Below are 19,428 nucleotides of genomic sequence, written 5' to 3'. Positions count from 1 at the left end.
TTCAACATGCTTAATGGCTAAATGGCTCTATTGTTTTTGATCAAACAAGTTGATGTAACATTATTGTGAGAATCATACATCTCTTACAGAGATGCACACATTACCAACCACAAATGCATTTTCCAGTCCACTAAAAACAAAGCAAACAAAAACCAAAAGGAGTAAATATTCCCTCATCATGACATTATCAATGTTTAATAATCGGTATAAAATGAATTGTTATTGCAGCTCACTTATTCAAACTGGAGCAGTTCTACACCCATTTTGAAATACAAGAAAGGTAGGATGGTGATGAAAATGTAAACTGACTTAAATCAAACAAAAACTGCAATAATTCTTTGAGTTTATGGTTTAGAAACCATAAACTCAAAATACTCAGTATGTAGGTTTTATTGCAGAACATACTGTAGTTGTCATAGCAAACTGTTTAGTACTCTAAAATGTTTCAGTTTCTCATCTAAAACAGAAGTCAACCTTTTCAGATTTTATATTTTCAAATGTTCTGCAAATATGCAGCCAAATGCAATTCTTATTGTTTTGAAAATATGCACACATCTTGATCAGTGACAGGTCAGAACAAAACAGGCAGAGAAGTTAAACCTATTTGTCCCCAACCATCCCTTTGTAATGTGCGCTGACTGCGGTTTCACATTGTCTTCTTGAAAAATGCATGGCTGTCCTTGGAAAAGACCTGGTTTTGCAGGCAGCATTTGTTCCTGTAAAAGCTTAATGCAATTTTCAGCATAGAAACTGTCATCATAGAGACATAGCCTTAATTTGCCATCTGAATTTACACAGAACCTGCTGTTGTGACTTACTACTATTATGAAAACCTATTTAGCTTTTCTTTTTTTTGTCATTTCCATATTTCTACTGTCCATTCTTGAAAAGCATCTGAATAACTAATTCAAATTAAAGATTTTCACTTAAATGCCAATGGCACCTCTGTGCAACGCAAAGCTGGTGGACACTCTTCCTTACCTTCTTATGAAACTTGGCCTCTCTATGACTCTAAATATATACTGCTCAAAAAAATAAAGGTAACACTTAAACAACACAATATAACTCCAAGTAAATCAAACTTCTGTGAAATCAAACACTTAGGAAGCAACACTGATTGACAATCAATTTCACCTGCTGTTGTGCAAATGGAACTTTGTACAGAACAAAGTATTCAATGAGAATATTTCTTTCATTCAGATCTAGGATGTGTTATTTGAGTGTTCCCTTTATTTTTTTTGAGCAGTGTATATAGAAATAAGAGGTATATTCTGTGAAACATGTTTTCTTTAACATAGTTAAGGATTACACTGTCAATACATTCCTTCGAATGGTCAAATAACAATTTGCTGAATCATTTATAAAGTAGGTCCCTCCGCCCCTTAAAAAAACCAGCATGAAATAGAAGCAGAGACAAAGAGATAATAAACTGAGGCCATGAAGGAAACAATGTCGCAGTTTCTCCTTACTGCAGAGACCCTTCTGCAAATTTAAACCCTACATAAATATTTATATATCAAAGGCCGCACTTGGGTTCAAAACCTGGCATTTTATTTCTGACTTTCACCATTTTGTGGATTTAATCATCACATCTGATATCCCTTATATTTTTGAGGACCTGCAAAACAGCCAGTAATTCAAGTAAAAGAAAAATCTTTAGCGTATGACTTTTTAAGATAGGACAATTATTATTCATGCTGCAGAGACCTGGGAGCTACAATTTTAAATTGAGCTTAAAATAGCCCAGAGAGACATTAGTGGCTCTATGTGGTGTTTTCCCTTACATGTCTGCATGAGGGGGTGACTGCACAGTTTTTATTTTCTGGAATCCTGCTAAAGATCAGTTATCTTTGATGTTTTGTTTTCTTGACTCTGCATGTGTGTGTTGGCGTGTGTGTGTGTGTGTGTGTGCGTGTGTGTCTAAAGCTGACTACTGCATCCTCAAAGTACCACAAAAGGACTGATAGGAAACCTAACACTACAGTCCATTCCTACAATGTTCACAATGTAAAAACCATGAAAAATGCATTCTTGAAAGTAATATTTCATTAAGGAGGTCAGATGGATGCAGTGTTGTAATGCATGAATGCTTAGTTTGTCTGTCAAACTGTCCAGCAGTAACAGGAGGCTGGTCCACTGTGCCACGTGCAGCCAGAAATCTCTGCCTCAAGCCTGCTGTCAGGGCCTTGGTGTTGCTACAGCTGCTGATGCTGGCTGTGGGTGCACATCTGTGACTGAGCGCTTATGTGCGTGTGTGAGTCTGTGTGCTTGTGGAGATTTAAGTCACACTAAATGTCATACCAAGAGCAAATATCCATACACTGGGACCCTAGCCAAATCCTTACAAATCTCCCTGCTCCCCTTGCTGTCACACACACAAACATGTGCAAGCTGGTTTCTTTCTTTCTTCTTCTTCTTTTTTATTGTTATCTTAAAAAAATAAATGATGCAAAAATAACAAGCAAAGCACTTTCCTGCATCACAGCTGTGTAAATGTGTCTTTAAAAGAACTGACGCACCATATCTCACTATGAATTGTAGTAAAAGTATACACAGCAAAACAGTCAACATAAATCCAAATTCTACTAAATTAGTGGATCAATAAATCATTTATTTAATGATTAAATAATTTATTTAAAATTTTTTACTTTTAGTCAATTATTTATAGGTTAATTTATAGCTCTATGCGTTTATGGACTGCACTGTTTACATTTATTAGAAGATAAAATTTAAAATTGCTCACTATTTTTGTGATATAATATAATTATAGTATAATTATAGCCTGCTGACTCAAAGAAGATTATGACTGCCAACATCAAGACAACTATATATGAATATGACGATAAACAACTTGTTATTATCTATGTTGCACATCCTCTCATATCACATCAGTAATTGCACCGGCTAATCATCTTGTTCAAATAGTAAATTATTCAAATTATATTTAGAGAAAGACTATGCAGCCGGAAGTGATTAATGTTGCTTATCTTCTGAAATGACCTGAGGTCATTTAATACAGGATTCAACTGGAGACATGTCCATGTGATCATCATTATGGAGCTATAACCAACGTGAATATTTTGTTGTAAACAGTTAATTTTGCCATGGTCAACAAATATAAATGACTAACCACACAAGGTCATCCTTTCAATATAATATATGACCATTCAGTGCATCACCTGTTAGAGCAGCAGCATCTTACACACCTTCTTGATTTGCCTCCAAATTAACCAAGACAAAGACTGTATATGACTTCACTTTTGATTATAATAATAAAACATAATAGTTTTTTATACAAGAGATTGTTAAATGTACTGAATTCAAAAATGCACAGGCAGTTATATAATTTTATTTATATGTGGCTTCTCACCAAGACAAGTCCTTTCCAGGTAAAGGACTATGTGATGTCAACAGATGGCTGTTGAGTATAAAGTAACCTGAAAACAGATTAACTGAGGACAGACTCAGGTTTAGCAGTGTTTCTACACTACAGAGTAACTATGGCACATTGCAAGCACAACACCAATGCTTATATTTAGGTAGCTACATAACCTAGGTGACCTACATTTTGCACAGGGCATCTAATTCATCCTAATGGGCTAAGAAATAACATCCAAAGGCTCAGTCTGCTCTGGAGAACAATGACGGTGAGATTAGTTCATTTCTAAGACATGTAAGATAATACAAGAGGAGACAACAGATGGGAGAAATTAGGAAGGACACGTACAAATATAGAGATAATGAAAGAGAGACAGGGGCTTCGGAGAAACCCAGAACTCCTGCGGGGAAAGGAGAGGTCCTCATAAAATTGAAATGGAAGAAAGGAAGCGGGACGCACGTTGCCGAAGCTGCTCCCCATCTATGTTTTTTCTTTCTTTTTCTTTTTTTTCTGGCAGTGCTCGGTAATTCGCCTCTAAAAATACCAAGCTAGAAAAAGAGGAGGGGCACGAAGAACTGCAGGGGGCTGGGGGGATAACAGAGAAGATAAAAGGGTAGATGATGGAGCACTTTGGCAAAACATGTTCAAAAAAGAAAGTGAAACAAAGTCCATCCGACTGTGTGTGTTTTTGTGTACATGTGATATGACGAGGAGACAGGAAAACATGCGAGTGGGAATGCCAGGGAGAGACAGACCGAGCATGTGCCAGCTCTTTTCCAGGCGGCCACGTGAGCGCTTTTCCTCAGCTGGTCTGCTCACACTGAGCCAGCCAGAGGGGAGCTGTGTGGGGTCGCTGGAGTCACAGTGGAAAAAGGCATGCTACATGGAGCTCATACTGGATGTGCCCAGCCTGGTCACAGCCCACTGATTCTCACCTAACCCTCATTCCAAACCATTATGCTCTCTGCAAATTGATAATGAGGACACAAGCAGAATTACACAAATGCTCGTATTGACAGTTGTTTAAAGAATACTTAGCATTACATGGACGATAGGCAGAAAAGACACAGCAGGAAACAGTCCCATAAATCTTGCCCCTGGCTTAGTTGTGCTATGCATACATGACAGCCTTAAAGCTACACACAAAAACAAGTGCATTTTAAAATCACAGTCAGAGCAACACATTGCATCTGCCTCTGCTGCGCTTATTCTTACCAGGCGAGCTTGAAGCCTTTCATTAGTACAGTGAGGATTGCCTGACGTCCATAGCGCGTTGTGGGCACAAGGCTGCCCGTTCACACCGCTGCATGATGACTGACAGACTGCCAGTGCCTCACCTCCCATACAAAGCCAGAGAGATGCACAGAGGAGGAAGGGAGGATCGGAAGCAGAGACTGATGGTCGGTAGAAGACTGAAGTCTGGGAAGATGATCCTGCGCCTCCTCCAGCCGGTCTGCTACATTCTTCTGCTTGAATCAAGGTGCCGCAGTGCTCAGCACTTGTGCCAGAAACTCACACCTCCCTGGGCTTCTTTGGTTTTCCCAAAAGAAGAGGAGGTGACCAGCACTGCAACATTCGCAGCTCAAACTGCAGCATGCCGCAGAGGGAAGGAAGGTTTAAGGACTGCAAATAAATGCAATCATGGCTTGTTTCTGATCCTTTCTGACTGTTTCCCTTCAGGTCGTGCTCCACACTGTCCCTCTGAGGTTCTCTTTGCTCACTCAAACTCCGTCTGTATCAGCTTCAGCCTCTGCAGCGGATGAGAGCTGCACTTGCTGTGCTCACAGTGAGCAGGCGCAGGATCCCGTCCCTCCCTCCCTCCTGTTCACTCTGCCCTTTTCCCTAGATGGCTCCCTTTCTCTATTGCACTCAAAGATAAACCTGGCAGATCCAATGTGAAAGACATGGTGGCTGTTTCTACCTGTAACTCTGCGCAATGACCTGCAGCCCCCACCTCACACATCACAATGACGGAGAAACACAATAGGTGAGATAACCTGCAGCAGTTTCATAATTTATTCAACTTGCAATCTACTTAGTTAATTTAAGTTAATGTTCACTTATGCAGTGTGGTGCATCACTTGCACATAAATTAAGGGGGGATGTGAATGACAAGTTCGGCTTGAGATTTGATATTTTTTTTTATTTAAAAAACACATGCTGTATGAATAGGGAAGAAAAAAAACACAAGATGTGCACGTTTGGTGAACTATACGGTTTTCTTTATGGACGGTTGATATCCAAGCTTCCCACGTTCCTGTTATTGCTTCAAATCAGACTAATCCTGCACATATGTCAATTTTGTTTATGTAAATAATCACCAAAGTACTGTGGGCTCAAACCTCTAAGAAAAGGGAGGATCTCTTACCATCATCCTAATTGTGTCTAGTGGCAAGATAAACTCAGCTCCTTGTTATTTGAATGTATAACTTTAAAAAAAAAAACTGTTCAGAGCAATTATTAATAAAACTCATAATTTAGAAGGAGGGAAGCATTGCAGGCACAGTGCCTATCCAATTGGAGAAACCTCTTGTCACACTGGTCCTTTCTCTTGCATCTAAATGAAATTTAAACTATAGGAACAGTTTCATGGAAAATGTTAGAAAGTGTTATTTTAAGACCTCATATACCTTGATACTAGCAACGATTGTCAACTCAGTGATCCTCCTCACAATGAAGAAATTAGTGGATCTTTCAACCTCATTTCACCAAATAGTCCACAACAGACAGGGTAGAGGATGTTCACATTATATTTCTAGGTGCCACTGTTGATTCCCTGAAGTATTGCGAATGTGGCTCTACTGGAGGAAGAGGAAGAGAGGGAACCAAGTAGAAGAGACGTAAAAGTTCACCCAAATATCCTCCCAGGGTGCAGCTGTAAGTGCAATAGCCTGTACTTCATTGCAGCCATGTGACAGCAAGTCGTCTCACACACAGCCCATCTGGTGCTCATCTACTCTGGAACTAGGACAAATTTCACAGACACAGTACAAATAATACTCCCAGCCGTGATGCACCAATTGTTAGCATGAATTATGCGCTCATGATTTCCAGGAAGATTCAAGGAGCTTACAAAGTTCATCTGTAAAAACATGGCCAAATGAAAGCAGAATGTCTTGACCCAGCTCTCCCAGCTAATGAGCATGACGCAACAAGGGGGAAGGTCTGTATATTTCTATCAATATTATTACCACAAACAAATGAAATTAAACAGAAGGAAGGGTCAGTGTGATGTTCCTTTAATTCTAAATCCCATAAAAATAATGTATATATATATATATATATATATATTTGGATGTTGCAAAATGCAAACCTGGCCCTCCTGGGAAAAAAAATTTGTTCCACTTGTCAAATCAGGAATTAACTGTGATTACACAACTCTGGATTTTAGAAGCCTGTTTATAACATGATCTGCAGACATAATACATATTTTAAATAGAATCTATCTTACAGTTGAAAGATAAAAAAGCAACACATTATTAGTAACAGTATAAAGCAAAGTAATTAAGAGCTATCAGTCTGGAAAGGGTTACTTGAGGCAGTGAGGCTGCCTCAGGTAAAACCAGAGTTCAACAGTAAGAAAATAGACTATGCAAAATGGTCCCTAAAGGAGAGCTCCAAGGCCAAAACAATTGCTGAACAAAACAAACATAAAGGTCAGTCTCACCTTAGGCAAATAAACATCCCAAGGAATCTGATGAAATACTCAGTGGACTGATGAGAGAAAAGTAGAACATTTTGAAAGGTTTGTGTCTTTTAAGCCTAACAGAACATTTCAGAGATAGAACATCATACCAACCGTCAAACAGAATGTTGGAAATGTGAAGGACTGCTTTGCTTCAAGAAGTGGGTAACTTTCCATAATTGACAGGAATTTTTGTGATAAAATCCCGCAGAGGAATATCCAGTCATTAAGTCAGGACCTTAAGCTCAATTACACAAAAGTTAAGTAGCAAGACATTGATCTAAAGCACAGTAGCAAGGCCACAAATGACTCAAAAATACTAAAATTAGGTTTTGAAGTGGCCCTCTCAAAGTTTTGGACTTAAATTCAAATCACATACTCTAGTATGACCTTAAACATGTCATTTATACTCAAAGCCCTTCTAAAATCGCTGTTTTAAAACAGGAGAAAAGTACAAGGTTCCTCAGATGATGTTAACGTCTCATTGTTAGTTATCACACAATTATTCTGTTGATGCTGCCACACATATGCACAAGTAGTTGCATATGTGTGTGCATGTGTGGGTTTTACACCACATATATTTTTGAGAAATTAAAGAACTGTTTGTCATGTTAAGAGAAACAATGCAGTCACAGGATATTTTTGTTTCAGCATTCCAGGCTGATTTTTAGATGAACATTAGTTAACCTAATGTGGGAAAATGAATTACCTTCATTTATAACTTATAGCCTAAACGTATTCGCTATTGTTAATCTCCCAGCCTTTTAGCTGTGATTGTACCTGAATTCTTGTCAGGGCCGTGTCCTGAAATCTGTTGCAGAATGGTGCTGAATGGACAGCTCCTTTCAGTGTCAAGTTCAACAGTCAGTGAGCTGCTTATTCTCAATGATACCACCTGCTGGCTAAAGTAATAAAATGGACTAGATTGTTTTAAGTAAAAGGACAAGAGTATGGTTAGGGCACACTGTAATTATCGTATGGAAAGGGACATGAAAACTTTAATTTAATTTATGTTAATTCTGCTTATTTTATTTAAAGAGAAACAAACATTTATATCAGCATTTCTGATTTTACTCCTAAGTCAATTACACAAGACAGAACACAAATTATTTATGTACTACAAAAAAAATAATAATAATAATCATCCAAATTCTCACTTATTTCTCGTTAGTGTTCCCTGCATCTCTGTCTGCACCAGAGAGTTTTCATTCATGTCCAAGAATAGCATGGCAGATAATCTGGAATAATCCTTCCTCACCGCTTTGTGGGATTGGACAGGAGTTTGGCTCCCCCATTCTGCCTGGTAGACGTTTGTTGCTCTTTAACATAAGACAGATTAAGATTTCAGCTGTATAACAGTTTCATCACTACTTCCAGAGTGATGGTTCTATTTCTAAAAGTCTGGTTCTACTCTGCTCAATGGGCATCAGCTTGGTTTCAATAAAAATTACATTATGGGAAGAAAATGTCATGTTAAACCAAATAACTCCTCTCTGTCTGAGTGAAACATTCTCAGTGCCTGTGGCTACAAGACACCAAAGTTTCTGTCATGATATTCCTTGGTTTAATGTTTTTTTTCAAACTTACTTCATGTATGCAGGCCAAAACTTTTATTTTAAAAACACAAACAATTTACCCACCGTCGTTCAGAATTAACAATACATGCAGCTGCATGATGAACAGCAGATTAACTTTTAGCTTTCCAATCGGACTTAAAAGTGTTCTCCAACACTTAAAATAGGAGATATTCCCACTAACTGCCTAAGATCAGAGTTGGCCATTTTTCTGTCTGTTGGCGCTGATTGGTGATTGGCAGGCCACTACTGCCCAGATTAAAAAAAAAAATAATAATTTCTTAGATCCATCAATGCATACATAAATCAAAAATATGTGCAAAAATAACAAAAGTCAAATAAAGGACATATGGTGAGTTGCATATGCTGTAATGCATAAATGTGAATAATCCTGTTATTAATTATTTGACTACTCGATTTAAAAGAACTATCTCAATCAAAGAACATGTTGCACAAATATCATAATCTTTTCAAATTGAACATAGTGGGTAGCACCTCCAAAATAATTGGAAAACTCTGAATAGTCCATCTCTGCTTTAAGTCCATTAGACAAAAGGGCATAAAAACATGGTAATCTAATCTGATAATGGCTCTTTGTTGTCTTAATCTTAGCATAAAAACAGTCATCCACTCATCCATTTTCTATACTTGCTTAATCCTGATAGTGGGAGGATGGTATCTATGTCCAGTGATCAAAGCACAAGAGGCAGAGCACATCCTGGACAGGTTTCCAGTCCATCATAGAGACACAAAGGACACAGAACTGTTTACACAAAAAGATTTCAAGAGGCAACATATAAGTCAGGCAATTATGTGACATCTACCAGAAAGAATAAACAAACGCATACATCAAACAGTGACATATAGCAGACATCAGCTCCAGGTGCAGTATTGGCAAATCTAATAGTATTTCAAAGATACAAGATGAATATTTGAAAATAAATAAATAAATAAATAAAAGCAATGAGGTGATAGGGTGGAAGATGGAATAGTAAACAGTGGCAGAGATTAAATGTATATGAAAATCAGAAAAAGATATTGCATTTGTCAAGTGCGGTTATTAAAATCATCAATACTTATCAAATATATTGTTCAATGTTTCATTTATTATGTCTCCAAAGCAACTCTAAGCAGTTGGGTTTTTAATCTTGATTTAAAGGAACTCCGTGTTTCAGCTGTTGTGCAGTTTTCTGGAAGTTCATTCCAGATTTTATTTGCATAGAAGCTGACTTCTAGTTCTCCATGTTTGGTTCTGCTTCTCAACAAAAAAATGAAATTAAAATACAGATGGCTTTCTGTTAGTTTGTCACGTGTGGTATGAAAAAAATGAATAAAGTATAAAATGTGCTAACATTAAAGGCTGATGAGAGACTAAATACTATCTGACATCATTCAAAAGACATTATTCTCTCAGACAACTCCTTCCACATGTTTTCCAGGCTGTAGCGTTAATGACTTAATGAAATCTATTAGCTGAAAACAACAAGAATGACATTTTCAGTTCCAACTGGAGTGGTTGTTAGGAAGCTAGACATCAGTGACTCATTGCCTCCCTGACCCTGAGTTTTTCAAGCAGTACCCAGCTGCCTTTAACAGAGAAATGATGCGAGACACAGAGATCAGGTTTCGCTGATCTTTCAAGAGTCTACAGTCAAATCCATTGTAACACAGCCCGTTTGCCAGAGTTGCTTTTGGGAAGCTTTTACCTGTGCTCACTGTTCAATATTAAATGAATCATCTGACACTAAATTTCCTCGTAAATCTAGTCATCATAAATAATTTACAGCTCTAAAGAGGTTGAAAAAATGTTTCTGTAATTAAAAAAAAAAAGTCGCATAAAAAATATGCATGTGCACCTCAATAAGTTAGGTTTTTAAAATGTCTGTGAATTTCTGTGATTCAGTTGAACAGCTGAAACTCAAACATTACAAAGAATTATCACAGGTAGTAATAGATTTTCATCAGTAATTTATGTTATTTAATGATTGAGATTCAAAACAAACAAAAAAACCTAAAATAAATTTTCTCAGAATTAGTGGTGTATGACATAATGGACTGAGATCATGAAGGACTTGAAAATGCTGACGTAAGACCATCTAAGAGGCACATTCTACACATTGTAGTTCTATGCTGAAACTCATATGAATAAATTTAATTTTTTTACTTTTCCTTCAGATTTCCTTCCGGGTAAAATACAGCAAGTACAGCAATGGTATACTATTACTATAAATAGATAAAATAGACGCCTTGTGTGTTGCAAAAAAAATTAATGCTTAACCTTATAGGTAGTAAAAAAAATTGTCAGTCGTGCAAATTACTTCCAAAAAAGGCTTAGTTCTATAGCCGTAAATTTATCAGTAGCACGGATATGGCGAATACTTTTCAGCCCGAGGGTTAAATGAGGAAAGCTTTTATATTAAGGGTTTGGCTTAAGAAGAATGATGAGATGAGAGAATGGTAGGAAAGATATTGATTTGACCCCTCTATCCAGTAAGTCAGAGCTGTTGCCTCAGAGATGGTGCTCCAACCATCAAAGTCAGGTGCAGTCTGACCTGCTGCTTCACAGACACATGTGGTTCTTTGATGCAGTTTTCAGCCACACAGAAATATTAGCGGATAAAGCCTAAATGCAATTGCAAACCTTCACCTCGACGCAGTCTTTACAACTAATTGTTACTGGTCCTGTTGCTTTTAACAAACTCCATATTGCTTTAGCTTTTCTGACTCCAAAGCCAGCTTTGTGAATAAAACATGACATGAATACATCAGTGAGATTAAACAACTAAAAAAGAGTCACATGATGGGACACTGGTGGTCAGAAGGCAATGAATTCTCCATTTTATATCTTCAATCAGTGAAGTGGCTAAACCCAATGAATTATAAAGGACTATAATCACAAAGTTGATTGTACGACTTACAGGTTGTGGTCTCATCTTGTCTTTGAGGTTAGACTACAGTATTCCAGCATTAATACAATGTTAGGGAAGTTATATGTGACTACTGATGATATAAAGTTGTTTTTCTCTTATCTATTTCAGCCCAAATGTGGTTTTAAATACCGATAAATACTATTTATTAGCAGGTGTGTGCTCATAGTTACTTTGGTTTGTCAAGGCTGATCGTTTGTTATATTTTATTCGAGCCAGGTTTAATAAACAATAATCAGAATACGTATAGTTTAGATATCCCTGCTTAACTGCCAGGTCATCATGATGTGAGAAATTAGATAAGTATGAATAATTTCACAACCTTTTACATCTCTAATGTCATCTACATTCTGTATTATTTAAACTGGAAAAACAAACAAATCTGAGACGTATTTGGCATTTACTTATTTTACCCTTTAGCTGAAGCCATCATTTGATGGGAGATTAGAATGGTATGAGGGAGAAAAAGATTAAAAAAAGAAAACTCAGCCTCACATATGTACCTGAGCACAGCAAAGACAGTTATCAGTAATCAGAAAAAATGAGGACCTGAGGAGAGCAATATGCTCACATTCGGAGATTTAGCAAATACTGCTAATTTATGACGTAGCATCCTGATAGATAACTCGCAAAGAAGACTGAGAGCTGAAATATTTGATATATTATTTAATATATCAAAGTTTTGACAGGACAAAATGAATATTGTAAACAAAGGGTATTTTTCTGAATTACACTCAGTTTATTTTGCCAAAAGTTTTGTAAAACTAGTTTGTGTTTAAGTGGATTTGTGTTTTGTGGAAATGTTGTAGTTTAATGATCTAAATACATTTCTGTCTTGACTTAGGAGGAACTTGAATGTTGTGGCTGTGCTCTCACACTGTAGTTCATCCTACCATACAGATGCAGATTCATTCACAATTTCAAGGAAAGAAGCAGAAGCACATCAGAGACGATCAACCTCTCTCTGTACCACTCTTAAATTCTTTGCCTTGCAGAACTCTTCCTGCATCAAGATAGTCTTACCTGACATCGAATATGATTTTATCATTTCATGACTTTGGATCATAGAGAGCAATTAATCTTGCAGCTTTATTTATCGCCACACATCAAACACAAAGTTTTATTATTCCAAGCAGTTCCTCATCAGTTAAGATTTCCATCCAATTGGGAGTCAAACTGAAGCTAAACCAAGCTCAGATTCCCATTACGCAGATGTGCTCATGCAAAGGACAATGCCGAGAGCATATCAGTGAATGATGCGTCAGCAGATTTGTTCGTGGATCTTGTTCAGTGAAATCTGAGGCCAGGAAGAAGTAGTTGGCAGATGGTTATTCTAGGTACCAAGCCAAAACTGCTCCCTCTCTCAGTGGCTGTCAAAAATACATTCTCATAAAAGATAGTACAATACCAACACATTCTATACTGCATAAAAAACGACAACAAATGTTCAATTTAAATAAAATCTGTAATGCAGCACATTCACATCCAAATTAAGCTGTCTCTGCTTTGTGAAGTGTCTTGTGCTTGTTGACTTATAGCCTACCTTCGAGGTTTCCATATCACTTCCTTCCACTTCTTTTGCTTGGCCTATCAGTAAAGGTAGAGAAGAGGAAATAAGTATCTCGCCTACTTTGATTGTTCATGATGTGATTGTCTTTAAGACACCTGCTCTCAAATGTATGTATCTAAAAAAGACAATGAAAAGTAGCACAAGTATTTTTTTGTTCTCAAGATAGTGTTTTAAAATCTGTAAAAAAAAGTAATGGATGTGTGAATCAGCTTGTTAGAATTGGCCTATTTTAATGTAATTTTCAAGCCACTAATGTGCAGAATATAAAATGTTTCTGTTGCTCTGCTCTTTAACAGATAGGACAAGATGATATTAGCTTATTCAGACTATCTACTACAGTAGCCATCCTATGAGAAAAGAAAACAAAAAAAAAAACTTTTGCGACTCATAAAGCTTAAAGCTTGTCTGAATACAGAGTAAAAACCATTGGGCAGTCCTACCCTTTCTATTGTTTCTAGCGACTCACAGAGCACCCACATGTGCCATGAATCATTGCGACCCTGAAATTCTCAACAACTCCTCAGCCTATTCACTCAATTTATTTTGGCTGTGGCACCTGTTAATGCATTGGCCTCTGCAGTAAGAGCCATTTCTTCCCACTCCTTCACCCCCCCCAACTGAGTTTCACTGCAGCTGTCGAGAAGTACCTTCTGCAGCTCCCGAGCTGCTCGGTGAGCTAATCAAATTTCATATTTTCTCACTGACAGAATTAAGTGAGGAATTACTTGCTGAAAGTAAAGTTCAATTAGCTAATGCCAAAGCCACCGCTTAATGGAGTTGAAACAAAAGCAAGGACTTTAAATGTTGCATATTCTCCTGTATAAAAAACTGGAACTGAGGATTCTTTTTAGTAAGAAAGGATTATTTTATTCTTTGAGAACAGCTTTATGTGATATTAATGACTTCTGCTATGGGGTAGATAGATTACAGACACATAAAAAGTCTAAAAACAATAACTTTGGGGGCATGTTAAAAATAATTTAAGTCTTTCTCATTAATTTATGGAGAAATCTTTATTGGCATTAAATCAATAAAACTTTTCTTAGACCCGCTGAACAATTTTTTCCCCCAATGGTATTTGGACAATATGTGTTTGGTGGGGCTTCATAGTCTTTAAGCCCAGAATGTCACCTTGCCATCATCCTAATTTTTAAAGCTCTCTCAAGATTTTTTTATACGATTAATGTAATGCAGTCTAAAGCTGTAGAGCAAAATCCATACATGAACTGCATTGAAAAAAGAATAAAGTGCTCATCATGCCAAACTAATATTATGTAGTTCTAGTTTCACACCGGTCGGCACAAGACTGTAACTCAGACAGAACGCTGAGCAGAGCTGCATAGTTTCTCGCTTCTTCATTACGTCCCTGTTCCTGTGAGAGGCGTCCTGCTTGCAAGGCTGCTAAATCACGGTCATTCGACTGCAAAAATTGACGCATGTGTTCTTGGCACTGCTGAAGATTAAACCCATAATTACGCTCCTCCAGAGTGACCAGCTCTCTGATAGCAGCCGGCATGTCTACTGCTATTCTATGAGAAATGTTGTTAGGAGTTTGGCATTACAGAACTCACGAGCTAATCAACGATTGCAATCTGCCTTCAATCAAGTCGCTTGCATGCTCAACTTAGCATGGCTAGTACTACCCTTGTTGTGGGTACAAAAGTGGAGAAGAACTGTGCAAGATCTGCTCATGGACATGAAGCTAGCTGGGGCGGACTGGGGCAGAACCGGTTAAAGCCGCACTAGTGGAGAAAACAGACCAGGTATACTGGTAAAGATTTAGTGAAATTTTTATACAAATTAACTCTAAACTACAACAAGCAAAGATTACACATTTAGCTGTTTCTTTTTAGACTGGTGTTTATCTTTAGATGGTCACCAAGGATTAGAATTAGAATTTGACGTGGTTTATTTGGCATTAAATAAAAATAATAATAAAAGTTTCGATTACCAGCAAATTACAAATACATTTAGAGTAGCATGGTGACCTCAAAGAGCGACATTTGAAACAAGAAGGGTGCCTTAGAATATGGGGGCCATAATTCCATAATACAGATATTTATAATGTGCTGTAAAAATACTTTATAGAACTTTGCCTAGTAATTAAGTGACTTCTAAAGACCACTTTAAAATGCACGGCATATATATATATATATATATATATATATATATATATATAATATAATAATATGTATATTTATTATTATATTATAACATTATAATTATATGCTGCGTTGCGTTAATCTATCACATTAAATCTGAATAAAAATACACTGAAGTTTGCAGTTGTACTGAGATGAGGTGTGAAAACGTTCATCCAGTATGAATATCTTTGAACCTTGGTATACTATTGTAATGCTGGTTATATGACCAACAAATTCAGTGGGATTCTTTTGCTAATGAACATATGTGCTGTATGCAGTGAGTCATCGGAAACCGCCGCAGTTAGTCATCAGTGGTGGCCTGCTGGGTACAGACGCAAGTCCCGCTCAGATACAGTTTGCTTTATTCAAAGTGACGTGAATAATCCAGACATACTGTGCATAATTAGGTTTAATACGTCTGGTTAGCCGTCTCTGAAGCAATAACCACGTACAGCAATCTAGATGCCTTAATTTGCACTTCATGTAATAACTGACAGATTAATGACTTCTTTGCAAGAACCTTTACATTTTTATTCTATTATTAAACCTGTGTACAAAAAAACTAATTTGGCATCAAGTTCAGCTCTGACTGTAGACAGAGCTGCTGAAAAACAAAGAATGGTCTATATTTAGTGTTTATATAATTAAATGGCATATGTGCCTGGCACATATGTCCTTGTACAATGCTGCAGTGAAAACATGCCCTTTACAAAGGCAGTAAGTGGGTGTGCCAATGACAGACACATCTACAGAGAGGAGTACATAATGAACCGCCTTCAGCGTGGCTCACACAGCTGTCTTAGAGTAGAGCCAGTGATATTACAACAGGACATTTGCCACTCGGGTTCATATTTTCTAATAAAAAAGTTTATAATTAAAATGAAACTAATATAAGGAAATAAGCTTTAATTTATTTAAATCAGTTCCTTGAAAACCTAATCTTTTGAAGACAGTGACAAATTCACTGTCTTATATCTGGTGTTATAGTGATAGCAGTAAATGCATGGAAATGATGTAAGATTACTATAGTTTGAATAATTACTAATTAGAAAATAAGAGATGAATTTAAGGTTGGGAATAAAATGTATGGGCAATAAAAAGTTACACTATCTCATTCTGCAAATAAAGTGTGTAGTAAATACTCCAGTTTACCATTTGATTTCTCAATGAAGTACTCAGAAACCACAGATTTTATTTAAATCAAATCTATAAAATTTGATTTCAAATTTGATTGAAATCAAGCAAAAACAATTTTTTTCATGTTTTGTATAACAAACAGAGGTGTATCTTAGTTTTGTTTTTAATTCGAGACTTGTTGACCGATCTGTAAAGTAAAAAATCTGAAATTGCTTCAGGTTTAGGCAGTTCCTTCGGCAATGAAGACCATCATTTAGAATTTATTATTGAGGAGCTTAGAGACATTTACCTGAAGGTAAAATAAATTAGTCTTAGGGCCGCCCTGCATCCCCCTTGACAGCCTCAGTGAATCTAACTGAATTGCCTTTAATGGAACCTGGGAGCAGAGAGCACATTAGGGACTAAAAGGCTAGTTGGAAAATTCTCGCTGCACAAATGTGTATGTGTGTAAGGCGTAGTCTGGCCAGGACTTTCCCTCCATTCATCTGATTATAGACGACTGATGCATTTATAAATCAGTTTGACTCATTTTTTCCAGTACATCTAAGCATAAGCTGAAAAAAGGTATTTAAAACTCATGACAAAATTAGTGCTTTCTGGACAGAATAAGAATAATAAAAATGATGCATTGTACTATTACAATAGTAATAACCAGATTTTGGTCATTTAAATGCAAAAGAAACTTTTGAAAAAAAATTAAATTGGTAAGGCTGTAGATTACAGAGACAGAGGAAGAACAGGTCAAATAAAAAAAAGGCCACATCTGGGTTACAGTAGGAACATGTAGATCAACAACTCTGGCTGGAAAAAGCTACGTTAATATCTGCAGGCTTGTACTTAATATCAGCCAACAGATAAACAAGAAGTCCACAATATTCAACTTATTTTACACACCTACATTAAATCTGTTTTCAATACATTAAAAAAATAGTTAGAAATCATATTTTGGTGACTGAATATGAAATGATTTGTGATTAATGTTATGCCTCCATATCTGTCATGCATATTATGTTCTTTGAGTTAAGAAAAACAGCTGACCTTATGTTTGTGCATGGTGAACAGGCAGACACCATCCTTGCCTCTCTCCTGGCTCTCATGGTCTCTCTTCAATCACTGTCTTGCTGTTACAGCATCAAACTATAACTTATCCCACATGCTTTGTCATCATCACTGCAGCTCGAAATCTTCCCGTTGCATCTGGTCTGCAGCGCATCCAAGTTGATTCGGGGGAGAAATAATATCTTAGACTTTCACGAGCACATTTATCAAGCCTAAAACTCTGCTCAAAGAGCACAGTTTGTTTAGGCTGAAATGATGATGAACTTCTTTTTCCTTGCTAATAATTCCAGCTGTGGTCAGAGTGCCGGCTTTCCACGCAAATGAAGCACACCCAATTTTCTGCATTCAGTCCAGGTGGTGCACAGGCATGCATCCTACTCTTTGACCTCACTACTGCTTTGCTGAGCCATGGATGAGCAGTTGTACAAGGGAGGATGGATCACTGCTGAGAGCGTTCTGATTGGTTGTTCGGCCATGGTGTGTGTATGGGAAGGCACATTTGGTAGGCTCCCTGAGAGTGACTCTGCTCGATGAGGGTGGTCCTTCACATCTTTTCTTCACCCCGCCCCCACCCTCGTTCACCATCACTCTCTCCATCCCTTCTCCTCATATCTATATGCTGCAGGCATGTTTTTATGCTCCTGCATCACAGCATCTCTATGATGAGCCACATCAGCGATTCAGCGGCAGCGCTAATATATACAAATATGCGCAATAAATATGGAGAAGAGGTCACAAAATGAATTCATAACATCTTGAAGATATAACGATCGACTCCAAAGTCGATGACCTAATTGTACAAAACAACAACAAAAAAATCACCTAGATCATCACAATCTTTATGGGGGAGCAATGTGTTTTGCATGGATGTAGCTGGAGCTGATTTGATACAGGACATTATGAGGAACTATGATAAACACACTAAGAATAAAACTGGGCTCAAAGCTAACATCATCATCTCAGTTTAAAAATGTGTATAATATTCAAAATGAATGACACATTAAACATTAAGAACATCTTCGCAACATTCTTTTCATAGAATGCTGAGACCCATTCACGGTCAGAAATTGACTCATGTTGAGAATATCATTTAACTAATACACTAGATCCTTTTTCTGCAGTTGTTAGCACAAAGTTAAGAGTAGGATCACATTATGCCGATTCACATCACCGGAGACTAATATCTCAAACTACAGACAATGATCAATAATCCAGCAACAGGGAAGGCAGAACAGTAATGATGGCATAGAGCATAGGCAGAGTACACACACAATGAAAATTATGAATTATGACACTAATGAAAATTATGACTCAGACATTTCTGCTAAGTCTCTAACTGCAGTGGTACCTTACTCCCAAGAGAAAGGGCTTTTTACATACATAATTTACAGTTTATATGAATAAACATTGAGCTTGCACATCCTGTGTGACTCTGAACTGGGAAATACCTTAGATGTGAATAGAATGATCAATTCATACAGCCTCAAAAAATTTTAACAAGGAAAAATTGGAAAACAGTAATGAACAACTATCATCTTTATGCTCTTTGCTTTAACTGCAAAGTAAATTACACCACTAAATTGCACTGAACGAATTAACTTACCATTAGCTTTCCACAAAAAGTTATACTCATTTTATTCCATCAATTAAACTATTATCTTAGTAATAATAACCAATTTGTTTTTCTGTAAACGCTTTTGGAAATTTCTGGAATGCTTTTGCTTTTGATTAATTAAAATAATTTTATTGTTCTGATTGATTTGCTTTGAGTTGACACAAATAGTAGATTGGGGATAAGACATAGATGTGTAAAATATTGAACCAATCCAAAATAAAACAGTAAGTTTTATGGTTAATTATTGCTAAAAACAAAAAAAAAAACCTTACAAATTGCATTGCATTTAAAACATTGGAAAAAGAAAACAGAGGAACATGTGCATATTAGTATCTTTG

At 36.9% G+C, this 19,428-nt stretch overlaps 1 protein-coding gene across 9 annotated transcripts in view; it reads right to left on the bottom strand.

Annotated features, from left to right (window-relative positions):
- Positions 1-19,428, bottom strand: part of gramd1bb (GRAM domain containing 1Bb) — a 112,708-nt gene that overhangs the window by 51,059 nt on the left and 42,221 nt on the right. Inside the window, exons 1-2 of one of the 9 annotated variants that reach the window (XM_028045043.1) lie at positions 17,455-18,015; positions 13,109-13,152 (exon numbers count right to left, since the gene is read on the bottom strand). The exons of 7 other annotated variants lie outside the window; for them this stretch is intronic. In XM_028045043.1, the coding sequence (XP_027900844.1) occupies positions 13,109-13,152; positions 17,455-17,469 (59 nt within the window). In that variant the 5' untranslated portion in view covers positions 17,470-18,015. Of the gene's footprint in view, positions 1-4,594; positions 5,142-13,108; positions 13,153-17,454; positions 18,016-19,428 lie in introns of those variants that run through there. One more of the 9 variants, XM_028045044.1, reaches the window with a different exon arrangement.

This window comes from Xiphophorus couchianus, chromosome 18 (genome assembly GCF_001444195.1).
Source record: "Xiphophorus couchianus chromosome 18, X_couchianus-1.0, whole genome shotgun sequence".
NCBI lineage: Eukaryota > Metazoa > Chordata > Actinopteri > Cyprinodontiformes > Poeciliidae > Xiphophorus > Xiphophorus couchianus.
The sequence above is the reverse complement of the archived record's forward strand: the minus strand, read 5'-3'. Positions and strand labels throughout refer to the sequence as shown.